Source organism: Xenopus laevis, chromosome 5S (genome assembly GCF_017654675.1).
Source record: "Xenopus laevis strain J_2021 chromosome 5S, Xenopus_laevis_v10.1, whole genome shotgun sequence".
NCBI classification, from domain to species: domain Eukaryota; kingdom Metazoa; phylum Chordata; class Amphibia; order Anura; family Pipidae; genus Xenopus; species Xenopus laevis.
The window spans coordinates 9,512,797-9,525,434 of record NC_054380.1 but is presented as its reverse complement, the minus strand read 5'-3'; the positions used below and the strand labels follow the sequence as shown (position 1 = coordinate 9,525,434).

The 12,638-nt window shown below is 42.0% G+C and overlaps 1 protein-coding gene across 2 annotated transcripts; it reads left to right on the top strand.

Moving 5' to 3' along the window:
• The first annotated feature begins 18 nt into the window (after positions 1-18).
• On the top strand, positions 19-10,760 carry supt7l.S (SPT7 like, STAGA complex gamma subunit). 2 transcript variants are annotated; one of them, XM_018264903.2, is made up of 5 exons: positions 19-154; positions 2,775-3,325; positions 3,826-4,150; positions 5,503-5,740; positions 10,336-10,760. In XM_018264903.2, the coding sequence occupies exons 2-5, from the start codon at positions 2,913-2,915 to the stop codon at positions 10,596-10,598; spliced, it is 1,239 nt and encodes a 412-aa protein (XP_018120392.1). In that variant the 5' UTR covers positions 19-154; positions 2,775-2,912; the 3' UTR covers positions 10,599-10,760. The 2 variants fall into 2 exon arrangements, with proteins under 2 accessions (XP_018120392.1, XP_018120391.1); XM_018264902.2 differs by having other exon boundaries at positions 116-253.
• Positions 10,761-12,638: the final 1,878 nt, after the last annotated feature.

Below are 12,638 nucleotides of genomic sequence, written 5' to 3'. Positions count from 1 at the left end.
CCGGTTCAGGAGGGGAATCCGGAACGCACTACACGAGCTCCCGTTCCAGGAACTACAGTGCGGAGCGGCCCACAGCTGCTTCCGGTCCTGAGCAGGCGCCTGCTGATAAGGTCACTTCCGCCGTACTATCAGAGTGCAGCACTGAATTGAAACTGTAAGTGAATAGGGGACGGTCACGGAGAGATTTAATATTATGCAACTGCCATTGTTTCCTGAGATATCTCCCATTACTACTCTCATTTCTAGCTGAAGGGTAAGTTCACTCCTTTACTCACAATGGCCGCACTGGATAAGCTTTGGTTGCACAGACTTCCTGGTTATTGTTGCATTAGGAATATTTGTGTTTGTGGCATTAAAGGGCTGCTTTACCTTTAAGTGAACTTTTAGTATGTTATAGAATTGCCAATTCTAAGCAACTTTTCAATTGGTCTTCATTATCTATTTTTTTCTGTTTTTTCAATTATTCAGACTCTTTCCAGCTTTCAAATGGGGGTCGCTGACCCCATCTAAAAAACAAATGCTCTGCAAGGCTACACATTTATTGTTATTGCTACTTTTTATTAATCATCTTTCTATTCAGTCCCTCTCCTATTCATATCCCAGTCTCTTATTCAAATCAATGCGTGGTTGCTAGGGGAATTTGGACCCTAGCAAACAGATTGCTGAAACTGCAAACTGGAGAACTGCTGAATAAAACTCTAAATAACTTAAAAACCACAAATAATAGAAAATGAAAACCAATTGCAAATTGTCTGAGAATATTACTCTCTACATTATACTAAACGTTAACTAAAAGGTGAACAACTCCTTTAAGTACAGAGCAGTGAGACTTAGACACAGGCATTAGATGGGAAGGGTGAGGTCTCTGCCTCTGTTGTCAGGAGGTGGGGGTATTAAAGGGGTAGATCACCTTTCAGTTAAACTTTTGATATGTTATAGAATTGCCGATTCTAAGCAACTTTTCAATTGGCCTTTATTATTTATTTTTATAGTTTTTTTTAATTATTTGTCTTTTTCTTCTGATTCTATCCAGTTTTTCACTGACCCCATCTAAAAACAATTGCTTTGTAAAGCAGCAAATGTATTGTTATTGCTATTTTTTATTATTCAGCTTTCTGTTCGGGGGCTTCTCCTATTCATATTCCAGTCTCTTATTCAAATCCATGCATGGTTGCTAGGGCAACTTGCACCCTAGCAACCACATTGCTGAAATAACAAACTGTAGAGCTGCTGAATAAAAAGCTAAATAACTCAGAAACCACAAATAATATGATATAAAATGAAAACCAATTCCCAATTGACTCAGAATATCATTCCTCAAATCATATTAAAAGTTAACCTGAAGGTGAATGATAACAGTAAACCAAGGATCTATTTGTGCTGTAAATAAATGAATTGAATGGACAGAATACATGTTGAACTCAAGCTCTGTGTGTAGTTGGGCCCTGTTGTGAAGCGTGTTGTGAGTTTTGTGTGTTCAGCTGTAAGGTACATACTGGACTCCCATGTTTTTCTCTTTGCAGTGACTTCAGCTCCCCAGTGTCAATGCATTCATTGGTTCTCATCCCAGTGGTTCCTGGGTCATGCATTCAGGCTGCTCTATTTGAACAGTAGCTCGGGGGGAAATTGTCAAATTGGCTAGAATTGCCCCCCCCCAGTTGCCCACTGTGGAAAAAATGGTGCATGCACAAGTGTCTTTAAAGGAGACATGTAGGATAAATGAAAAAACCCTAATTTTGTTGGTTATAGATTATAAGTAATATATGGTGTTGCTTTTGCATGGTGCTAAAAATTAATATTATCTCTTAAAATAACCTCTTTATTGGAGCTCCCTATAGAAGTTCTCTGGTCCCTGGTTTAAGTTAGGGGTTGGCTTGTCCTTACAGTCCCTGCTAGAAGCACAGTAGGAGGGGGACAGCCAATCACAGCCCTGCAGTCACACAAGCACTGACAGGCTTCAGTTCCCTATCAGGTCCTGCTAGCTGCTGATTGGTTCCTGTCCTACAGTGCAGTGAGCTGAGAAGTGGAAGAGAAGGGAGGGATTATTAGGGTTTTTGCAGAAATATTCAATAAATTGGCCTGAAACACCACTTTTTTAAGCACAATTCTTCTATATCTTAATGAGTATAATGCACTGGTACATTCTTATTTTTTACACAAAATGTCTCCTTTAAGTGATGGCTATAGCTGGCAGTTAGGGGTCATTTATCTCACTCCCAAGTTGCTTAAAGGGGTTTTTTTTACCTTTAAGTGAACTTTTAATATGACAAAGAGGGTGATATTCTGACACGTTTTGAAATTGGTTTTCATTTTTTATTATTTGTGGTTTTTGCGTTATTTAGCTTCTTATTCAGCAGCTCTCCAGTTTGTAATTTCAGCCGTCTGGTTGCTAGGGTCCAAATTAGTAGGGTGCAAAAAAAAAAAAGATGAGACTGGAATGTGAATAGGAGAGGCCTGAATAGAAAGATGTTTAAGAAAAAGCAACAATAACAATAAATCTGTAGCCTTACAGAACATTTGTTTTTTAGATGGGTCAGCGACCCCCATGTGAAAGCTGGAAAGATTCAGAAGGAGAAGGCAAATAATCCAAAAAAAATGAAAAGTTGTTTAGATTTACCCATTCTTTAACATATTAAACATTAATATAAAGGTGAACCAACCCATTAAAATCACAATCGCCTAAGAGCCCCAAATTGCCCAGTGTGCACTGCCCGTAGAATGTTGGTAATGGGTTGAATTCTCATTTTACCTTTCTGTAACGTTGTGCCACGCAGGCCCAAGAGCTCGTGATAAAATCTGGGACTACGAGAAGCATCACATGCGGCTGAAAGAGAAGCCCAGAATGAGAAACAGATGATGTCATGGAATGAGAGTCCATTGTGTAAATATAATCACTAACACCACGAGAGAAGATGATGCGCTACTGGGGCGAGATCCCAGTCTCCTCTGGGCAGGCCAATAGAAGCTCCTTTGATCTCCTGCAGCGCGAGTTCCGAACGGTGGAAATACAGGAGCCTCCTCTACACCAGCCCTCAGCCAATAAACCCAGACCTACCACTATGCTGGACATTCCATCTGAACCCTGCAGCCTCACCATCCACACCATTCAGCTCATGCAACATAACCGCAGACTGCGCAGCCTCATTGCCGGCGCTCAGACTCAGAACCAGCAGCAGGTGGATGGAATGAAGGTGGAGGAGAGCGAGCCCCTTCCCCACAGGCCCACCTCTCCGACACTCCCAGATGATCTGCTGCCGCAGGACTGTAAGGTCCCCAAGTTGCCATTCCAGATACGACACAGCGACCCTGAAAGTGAATTTTACAGGTATGTAAATATATGTTTATTTTCAATTATATTATTTGTGTATGCAGCAAAGGTATACCATTCAGCCTCAGAGTGAGTGGTACTTCAACGTTCTTATGGCAGCTTACAAGGGAAGAAGCAGGGAGTCTGTGACTCAGGAAGTGGGTGGTACTTAAACACTGGTGGCATGTGACAGGGATAGGGCAGAGATTCTGTCTAAAGCAGTGTGATGGAATAGAGCAGTCTGATGGAAGCTTACAGGGTTGGGACAGGGATTCTGTAACTCAAGCAGTGAGTGAGACTAGAACACTCTGATGGAAACTTACAGGGTTAGAACAGGGATTCTGTAACTCAAGCAGTGACTTTGCTTTAATACACTGATAGCAGGTTACACGGGGGAGGGGCAGGGAGTCGGTTGAAGGGCTTATATTTACCATCACTAGAGTTTTCTGGACCATTTCAATGTGGAACAATAAAGTCCCAGACTGCAGACTGATGTCTTTATATTGTTCATTCTATAGAGGGAAAGGGGAACCAGTCACAGAGCTCAGTTACCATTCCTGCCGCCAACTCACGTACCAGTCCGTAGCCACCATATTGGCCCACGCTGGCTTTGAATCTGCTAACGAGAGTGTTCTGGAAACCCTGACCGACATTGCCCACGAATACTGCCTGAAATTTACCAAGATGTTGCGATTTAACGTGGACCGCGAAGCAAAACTGGGGCAGACGCCATTCCCAGATGCCATGGAGCAAGTCTTCCACGAAATGGGAATCGGGAGTGTTCTGTCTCTTCAGAAGTTTTGGCAGCAGCGTATTAAGGATTATCACACGTACATGTTGCAGGTAACCCATACAATAAATATAATTAAAAAATCTAAATTTATTAATAAAATCACATTTTCTCAGCTCGGACAAATTGAATCGACCCGAAAACTCAAATTAAATTTGATTAGGATTAGAAAAACTCGATTTGAATTTAAAAAACTCTTCTCTGAAGAAAAACTCGAATGTCAGGAAGGCTGCAAACTAGGGATTCACCGAATCCAGGATTCGGTTCGGGATTCGGCCAGTATTCAGCCTTTTTCTGCCCAGCTGAACCGAATCCTAATTTGCATATGCAAATTTGGAACAGGAGGAAAATCGTGTGACTTTTTGTCTCAAAACAAGGAAGTAAAAAATGTTTTCCCCTGCATATGCAAATTAAGATTTGGTTCGGAATTCGGCCGAATCTTTTGCAAAGGATTCGGGGGTTCGGCCGAATCCAAAATAGTGGATTTGTTGCATCCCTACTGCAAACATCACCAAATTGATCCCTGGACCTCTCCCATTAACTTATACAGCAATTCGACAGGTTTAAGGTGGCGAATAGTTGAATTTGAGTTCTTAAAGCAGTGATCCCCAACCAGTAGCTCGTGAGTAACATGTTGCTCTCCAACCCCTTGGATGTTGCTCCCAGTGGCATCAAAGCAGGTGATTATTTTTGAATTCCAGGCTTGGAGGCAAATTTTAGTTGCATATAAACCAGTTGTACAGCAAAACAGAGCCTCAATGTTGGTTGACAATCCACATAGGGGCTATTAAATGGCCAATCACAGCACTTATTTGGCACCCCAAGAACATTTTTCATACTAGTGTTGCTCCCCAACTGCTTTTACTTCTGAATGTTGCTCACGGGTTCTAAAGGTTGGGGATCCCTGTCTTAAAGGGTCAGAATCTCGAAATTTTAATTAAAACTCAAATCGAGTTTGAATAATTAACAATTAGAATTTGAGAGTTTTGACCAAAAAAAGAAAAAATAGAAAATTCGCCTGTGAATTTTCACTAAAGGACCAGTAACAGAAAACTTTTCCTAAAAAATATTCGTTAGTCTGCCATGAAAAAAAGACACCAACACATATTAAACTTTAAAGTCACTAAGTCTTTATTAAGAAATAACTTACCGAAACTCTGCTTCAACTGCTCTTCAGAAACGGCGACAGGACGACGATCCATCGTGCCGTGCCCGATTTCTCCTCCCTGGCTATCTCCTATAAGGAAGTCAGGGAGGAGAAATCGAGCGCCGCACGATGGATCGCCTTTTCTGAAGAGGTGCGCAAGCGGAGTTTCGGTAAGTTACTGGTCCTTTAATAAATCTGCCCCGTAATGTAGAGTTAGTAGTAATGTGGCACACTCCTATTGTATATTTGATGCTCCAGGTCAGCAAGCAGCTTTCAGAGGAGTATGAGAACATTGTGCACCCAGAGAGGGTCTCTGAAGATACCAAGCCTGTGAAGATTAAAGAGGAACCCGTCACTGACATCACTTTCCCAATCAACGAGGAGCTGGAGGGTGACCTAGCACCCGGGGACCAGTCGTTGCCCGTGGGTGTCCTGGGAGCTCAAAGCGAGAGGTTTTCTGCCAGCATTGAAGTTGACTCGTCACCTCAGCCCTCTGGTAAGGAAGTGGTTAAATCTGGAAAAGCAATAAAATACAGCAACTCGGCAATTCGAATATTGAAATGTATCATGTACTGTCTCTTTAAAAATTCAACTTCGACCATTCGCCATCTAAAACCCGCCAAATTGCTGTTTTAGCCTATGGGGGCCCTCCCAGAACCTATTTGGAGTTTTTTTTGAGAAAAACTGACTTATTCGCCCAAAAAAAAAAACTTCGACTTAATTTGGGTTGGTCTTTTTGAATTCGAATTTCGAAGTTTATCAAATTCGAACTTCGACCCTTGATACATATGCCCCTAAGTGTTCGGGCTGATCCAAATATCAAAAGTTTAGTACATCTCTAATTTTGATATCTTGACTGTTCTCTTACAGTGATTAGCTCCTTTAGTAGTATAGTTACTATAAATAAGCCTTTTAGATAAAGACTGCTAAGGCTTATTAAAGGAGAATTAAACCCTAAAAATGAATGTGGCTAAAAATGGCATTTTATACAGTGAACTTATTGCACCAGCCTAAAGTTTGAGCTTGTTAATAGCAGCAATGATCCAGGACTTCAAACTTGTCACAGTGGGTCACCATCTTGGAAAGTGTCTGTGACACTCACATGCTCAGTGGGCTCTGATTGGCTGTTGAGAAGCTAAGCTTAGGGCTCGTCACTAATTATCCAGCAGAAAATGAGCTTCCCTGGCTGTAATATAAGCTGATGCTACAGGTTTGCTGATTATTCAATTCTGATGCTAATTGCACTGGTTTCTGTGCTGCCATGTAGTAATTATCTGTATTAATTACTAATCAGCCTTATATTGTGACATTTCTATTCTATGTGTACTGTATATTGTGAGTGGCTCCCTAAGCTCAGTAAGTGACAGCAGCACAGAGCATGTGCAGTGAATCAGCAGAAAAGAAGATGGGGAGCTACTGGGGCATCTTTGGAGACACAGATCTTTACTGCTAAAGGGCTGTGGTTGCCTTGGGCTGGTACAGAAGCACAAAACATCATGTACAACATTTCTAGCTACTTCTTTAGTTCTCCTTTAAACTGATGCCCCGAGGATTCCTGACATAAAGCAGTTTTTTGCTAGAAAAGTAAGTAGTAGAAAACTAGGGATGCACCGAATCCACTATTTTGGATTCGGGCAAACCCCTGAATCCTTCAAGAAAGATTACACAGAAAACCAAACCAAATCCAAAACCTAATTTGCATATGTAAATAAGGGGTGGGAAGGGGAAAACCTTTTTTACTTCCTGGTTTTGTGACAAACAGTCATGCGAATTCCCTCCCCGCACCTAATTTGCATATGCAAATTGGGATTCGGATTTGGTTCGGCCGGGCAAAAGGATTCGGCCGAATCCAAATCCTGCTGAAAAGGGCCGAATCCCGAACCGAATCCTGGATTCGGTGCATCCCTATAAAAAACACCCTCTCTCATGCATACAATAAAGGCCATACACTGCCTGACACTTAATGCTATTTGACAGTTTAGCCCTTGTACTAAATGGACTGGTACTGTATGAATTCCAGCACACGTGTATATCCTCCTGATATGATTCTGTTCTGCTGTGGCTCCTCTTCTTCATCGGCCATTGCACTTGCCAACAAGGTGCATGAGCAGAAGACATTTTCAAACATTCTGGATTATCCACAATCCAACAAGATCACAGAATGATCCCCCGCCCAGACCCGTCCTACATATCCAGATGGCAAAGCATCATGGTGAAAATCAATCACTTTATGTCAAACTGCACTTAAAGGCCCATTTATCAAAGTCCAAATTTATCTCAATTTTTTTCTGGAAAAAACTCAGACCAAATCCGCACAGGTTTTTTTTTTTTGCCTTATTTACTAATACACTTTTCCGAAAAAAAATTTGCGGAAAAAAACCCGGAAGAATAGTGAAAAATACTTGTACAATTTTTTTCAGATTTTCCACCTGAAAACTCAGATTTGGATTCGGATAACAAATTTTTCGGGTTTTTGGCATTCGGAGTTTAGTAAATAACCCCCTTAAACTTGTGATAGTGATGTGCAGGTCGGGATTCGGGGACTCTAACCCCCCCTCCCTTAGCCTGCGGCCGCCCGCATCCTCGCTTCCGGGTTGCTTTTAAAGACCCGCCCTGCCCCGGCCCGCGGGTGACGTCACAAAAGGGGCGGGGTGAGCAGGCGCAGCATCTATAAAAGACGAACAATTTGACGGTGGCAACCCAATGTCAGGAAGGCTGCAAACATCACCAAATTGATCCCTGGATGTCTCCCGTTGACTTATACAGCAATTCGGCAGGTTTTAGTTGGTGAATAGTCGAATTTGAGTTCTTAAAGGGCCAGAGTATGATAAATCAAATTCAAATGTTTTTAAAAACTCAAATCAGATTTGGAAAACTCCTTAGTCGAATTTGATAAATCTGCTCCTAAGGGTAAATGGGATTGTTTATTGCAGTGCAGCATGGTTGGGCGGACATCCCCTTTGATACAGAGTTTATGATGCACAAAGAGGGGAAGGAAGCAATAGCACCACAAATGAAATACCGTATATACTCGAGTATAAGCCGAGGTACCTAATTTTACCTCCAAAAACTGGGAAAGCTTATTGACTCGAGTATAAGCCGAGGGTGAGAAATGCAGCCGCTTCTGGTAAGTTTCAATCCAAAAATTGAGGGTTTCTGCTCCCATTGGAGGTGCCGGCATCTCGTTTTTGGATGCCGGCAACCATTCTTGGACCCCGGCGAATATTCTTGGAGACTTTTCTTGGATGCCGGTGACTATTCTTGGACGCCGGCGACTATTCTTGGATGCCGGTGACTATTCTTAGGCGCCAGCGACTATTCTTAGGCGCCGACGACTATTCTTAGACACCGGCGACCGTTTTTGCGATTGACCCGAGTATAAGCCGAGGTAGAGTTTTTCAGCATATTTTGGGGGCTGAAAAACTCGGCTTATACTCGAGTATATACAGTAACATACTAGTGGTTAGACTAACTCTGTACCCTGTAACTCACTGGGGCTCATTTATAAACACTTGCACCGGGGCAGTAACCAATAGCAACCGATCAGAGGTTTGCTTTCATTGCTCAACCTGCAGGTGGCTGAAAAAAACCATTCACTGATTGGTTGCTATGGGTTGCTGCCCAGGTGCAATTTCAGATTAGCCCAGTGTTTATAAATGAACCTCTGTGTGTGTGTGTAATAGTTTTAGGGGTGGTTGTGTTCTTGTACATAGCCACACGTTTGTTATTCTGCTGCTGGCGGCAATCCAAGGGCTAATAATGCCTATAATAATAGCACATGTATCAGCGGCGGGGCCTTTATCTATAAATGATCTAACTTAATAGCAGCAATGTATAGTATTATTCTCCCCGTTCCTACTATTAGATGTGAAGAGGCGCTGCCATACTTCTCCGTCCCAATGAAGCATGCTATTAAGCTGAAACGATGCTTAGCTGAAATTACTATGCAAACCCACTTATTTGCCTGCTAAAGTGGATTGGAGTTGAAATCAATTTGCTTTTCAATCAGCTCCAAGAAGTAATGTTTTTTTTGTTTTTTTTTTGGTTTCCGAATTTTTTCTCCTCGCCAGCCTTGCAGCAGTCTAATGAACTGAGCAGCACGCGGGGGCCCTCCGCTGATCATTGATTGCACCCAATGTTCTTCTGAGAGGCTTTGATTTCATAACGCAGCGGCTCCTGCTGTTTATTGGACGCAGGCTGCTCAGAAATGGGTTTATTTACTGGCCTTAAAGGAAAAATACACCCTAAGGAAAAACAGAGAATGTACTATGATACTGCAGTATTGTGTTACAGCATCCCCATAGCTTAGTGTGTGCCCAGAACATTCCTTCTCAGTATATTTTTATTGATATATGAGCTGCCATGTTGATTCCCTTAGACAGTACAGTATGAGGGTATAGCTTATTGTGTGCCCAGAACATTCCTTCTCTGTATATTTGTATTTATACATATGGGAGGAGGGAGGTCCCATATTGATTCCCTTAGACAGTACAGTATGAGGGTATAGCTTATTGTGTGCCCAGAACATTCCTTCTCTGTATATTTGTATTTATACATATGGGAGGAGGGAGGTGCCATATTGATTCCCTTAGACAGTACAGTATGAGGGTATAGCTTATTGTGTGCCCAGAACATTCCTTCTCTGTATATTTGTATTTATACATATGGGAGGAGGGAGGTGCCATAGTGATCCCCTTAGACAGTACAGTATGAGGGTATAGCTTATTGTGTGCCCAGAACATTCCTTCTCTGTATATTTGTATTTATACATATGGGAGGAGGGAGGTGCCATATTGATCCCCTTAGACAGTACAGTATGAGGGTATAGCTTATTGTGTGCCCAGAACATTCCTTCTCTGTGTATTTGTATTTATACATATGGGAGGAGGAGGTGCCATATTGATTCCCTTAGACAGTACAGTATGAGGGTATAGCTTATTGTGTGCCCAGAACATTCCTTCTAAGTATATTTGTATTGATATAGTTACTGCCATATAGTTTCCCTTAGACAATACAGTATGTAGGGAATATATCTTATTGTGTGCCCAAGATATAAGCGTATGTCTTACTAATAATTCTGTTGAATTTCAGGATCTGATGTTAACACCTCCCCACTATGGAGTCTGGCACAGGTCAAAATGGAGCCCCAGGAGAACGAGGAGGGAACCGGACACGGACACAGCGTCCTGGGCAATGACGTGTTTGAGGAAGCCATGTCCGGGATGAGTGACTCTGCTATGCCGGGCAGCCCCAATGGATCAGAGGACAGCTACACCTCCCCTTCCCCCGAAAGTTTCATGGGCTCCTCCCCTGTCTTTAACCAACGACCCAAGAAAAAGATGAGAAAAATGTGAAGAGAGTCCCAGCTGGATCTTTGCAGAGACTCAACTGCTGCTCCTCCTGTTCTGGGGGGTTGAATTACCCCTGGGGACTGACACTGTTCATTATGGGGAGAATTCATTTTTGTAGATATTGGCAAATACTGACAAAAATAAATGGGCTTTGAATTAAAATTAGGGGGTTTCACCTGCACATCCAAGTCCTTTCCACTCTATAAATGCCACCACTTCACCATGTAAACGGTATTTGCATTGGGTCTTCATTTATGATGAGCTTCCCCCCAGATATGTACTTATGTACTACAGGTATGGGACCTGTTATCCAGAATGCTCGGGATCTCTGGGGTTTTCCGGATAACGGATCTTTCTGTAATTTGGGTCTTCATGTCTTAAGTCTACCAGAAATTAATTTACACATTAAATAAACCCAATAGGCTGGTTTTGCTTCCAATAAGGATTAATTATATCTTAGTTGGGATCAAGTACAAGCTACTGTTTTATTATTACAGAGAAAAAGGAAATCATTTTTAAAAATTGAAATTATTTGGATAAAATGGAGTCTATGGGAGACAGCCATTCCGTAATTCGGAGCTTTCTGGATGTCGGGTTTCCGGATAAGGGATCCTATACCTGTATTAAGAAAACACAAACTCTGAGTTCTTTTCTTAAACCACTAATGGCTAGCCTATACCTCACTCTATTGGAGAATGATTCGCTGCCTCTGGACCTCTATTGGGCAATGTAAGGGCCCATCCATCTAATGCTATTTATGTAGAACTTGCCCCTGATCTGCCCAAACCCTTAGGGGCAGATTTATCAAGTGAAAATTTAAATTTTTGAGTTGTTTGTAGTGGAATTCAACTAGAAAATAGTTAAAATTCGATTCGAGTTTTTTAAAAAAATTCAAATTTGATTTTCTAAATTTATCATGTACTGGCCCTTTAAGAATTTGAATTAGACTATTCGCCACCTTAAACCTGCCGAATTGCTGTTTTAGCCTATGGGGGAAGTCCTGGGGTCAATTTGGAGTTGTTTGCAGCCTTCCTGAAGGTTCAGGGGGGGGTTTATTCGGAGAAAAAACTCAAATTTGAGTTTGCGAGTCGATCCCATTCACCCGAATTTGAAAATTCAGTCTCTAGGTCGGTTAATCAGCTGCTTCCGCTACATTGTCTCAGGAGGCAGTTTCCAATGGGTAGGAGCTGCCATATTGTTTCATTTACAGACAGAAGAAAAGAAGGGGGTCGTTTATTGGATGTACAGAACATTATAGCTCCCAAAAATAAACTAAATACAACAGAATGTGATACAGATCAGCGTAGGCCCCACTAGGTGGCAGTATTGACCCTTCGGTTGGTTTTATAGGCACCAAAAAGCTCTCAGCAGCCCAAATTCTTTTTCCAGTTGGTATTTCCAAATGAAGATTAGCATCGCCTCCATTTGTTTCTATAGAAACGCTTGAAGGCAACAAAGGGAGCTCTGATATTGGGGCAAGAAAAGGGGATATTCGCCAGGACTTATATGTAGGAGGGGTAATACCTGACATGATTTCAGGATTAGGCATAAACCTTATAGGATATACAGTAGTGTTGCTGCTCATTCACAATCATTTCCAAACTTTTGTTTTTCTATCAATAAGTAAATAAATAAATACTCTGCTGACTCCATAGGACTGGGAATTAATTTGTGCTGACTTCTTAGCTGTGTGTGTCGGCCACAGGTACAATGGCGGTCACCAGTGATGGGCGAATTTGTCACGCCTCACCAGAAAATACGCAAATATCCCGCACAATTCACGAAAATGGCTTAAAATCCACAAAACGCGAATTTTTATGCCGGCGTCAATTTTGACGCCCGCATTATAATCAATGGGTGTCCGAATAATGTTTATGGGTGACAGATTTGACGCAAGCTACTATTCCGGCGAACGTCCGAATTTTTTGACGGCGGTGAATTTTACCCGCAGTTTCGTGAATTTATTCGTCAGTGGCTAAATGCGAAAATTCGCCGCAAATTCGCACCTTGGAAATTTATTCGCCCATTACGGTGACGTTCCTG

Coding starts and splice junctions, on each gene's coding strand:
- supt7l.S (XM_018264903.2), top strand. CDS start 2,913: ATGATGCGCTACTGGGGCGAGATCCCAGTCTCCTCTGGGCAGGCCAAT. Junction 3,326..3,825: donor CCTGAAAGTGAATTTTACAG/GTATGTAAATAT, acceptor TTCATTCTATAG/AGGGAAAGGGGAACCAGTCA. Junction 5,741..10,335: donor CTCGTCACCTCAGCCCTCTG/GTAAGGAAGTGG, acceptor GTTGAATTTCAG/GATCTGATGTTAACACCTCC.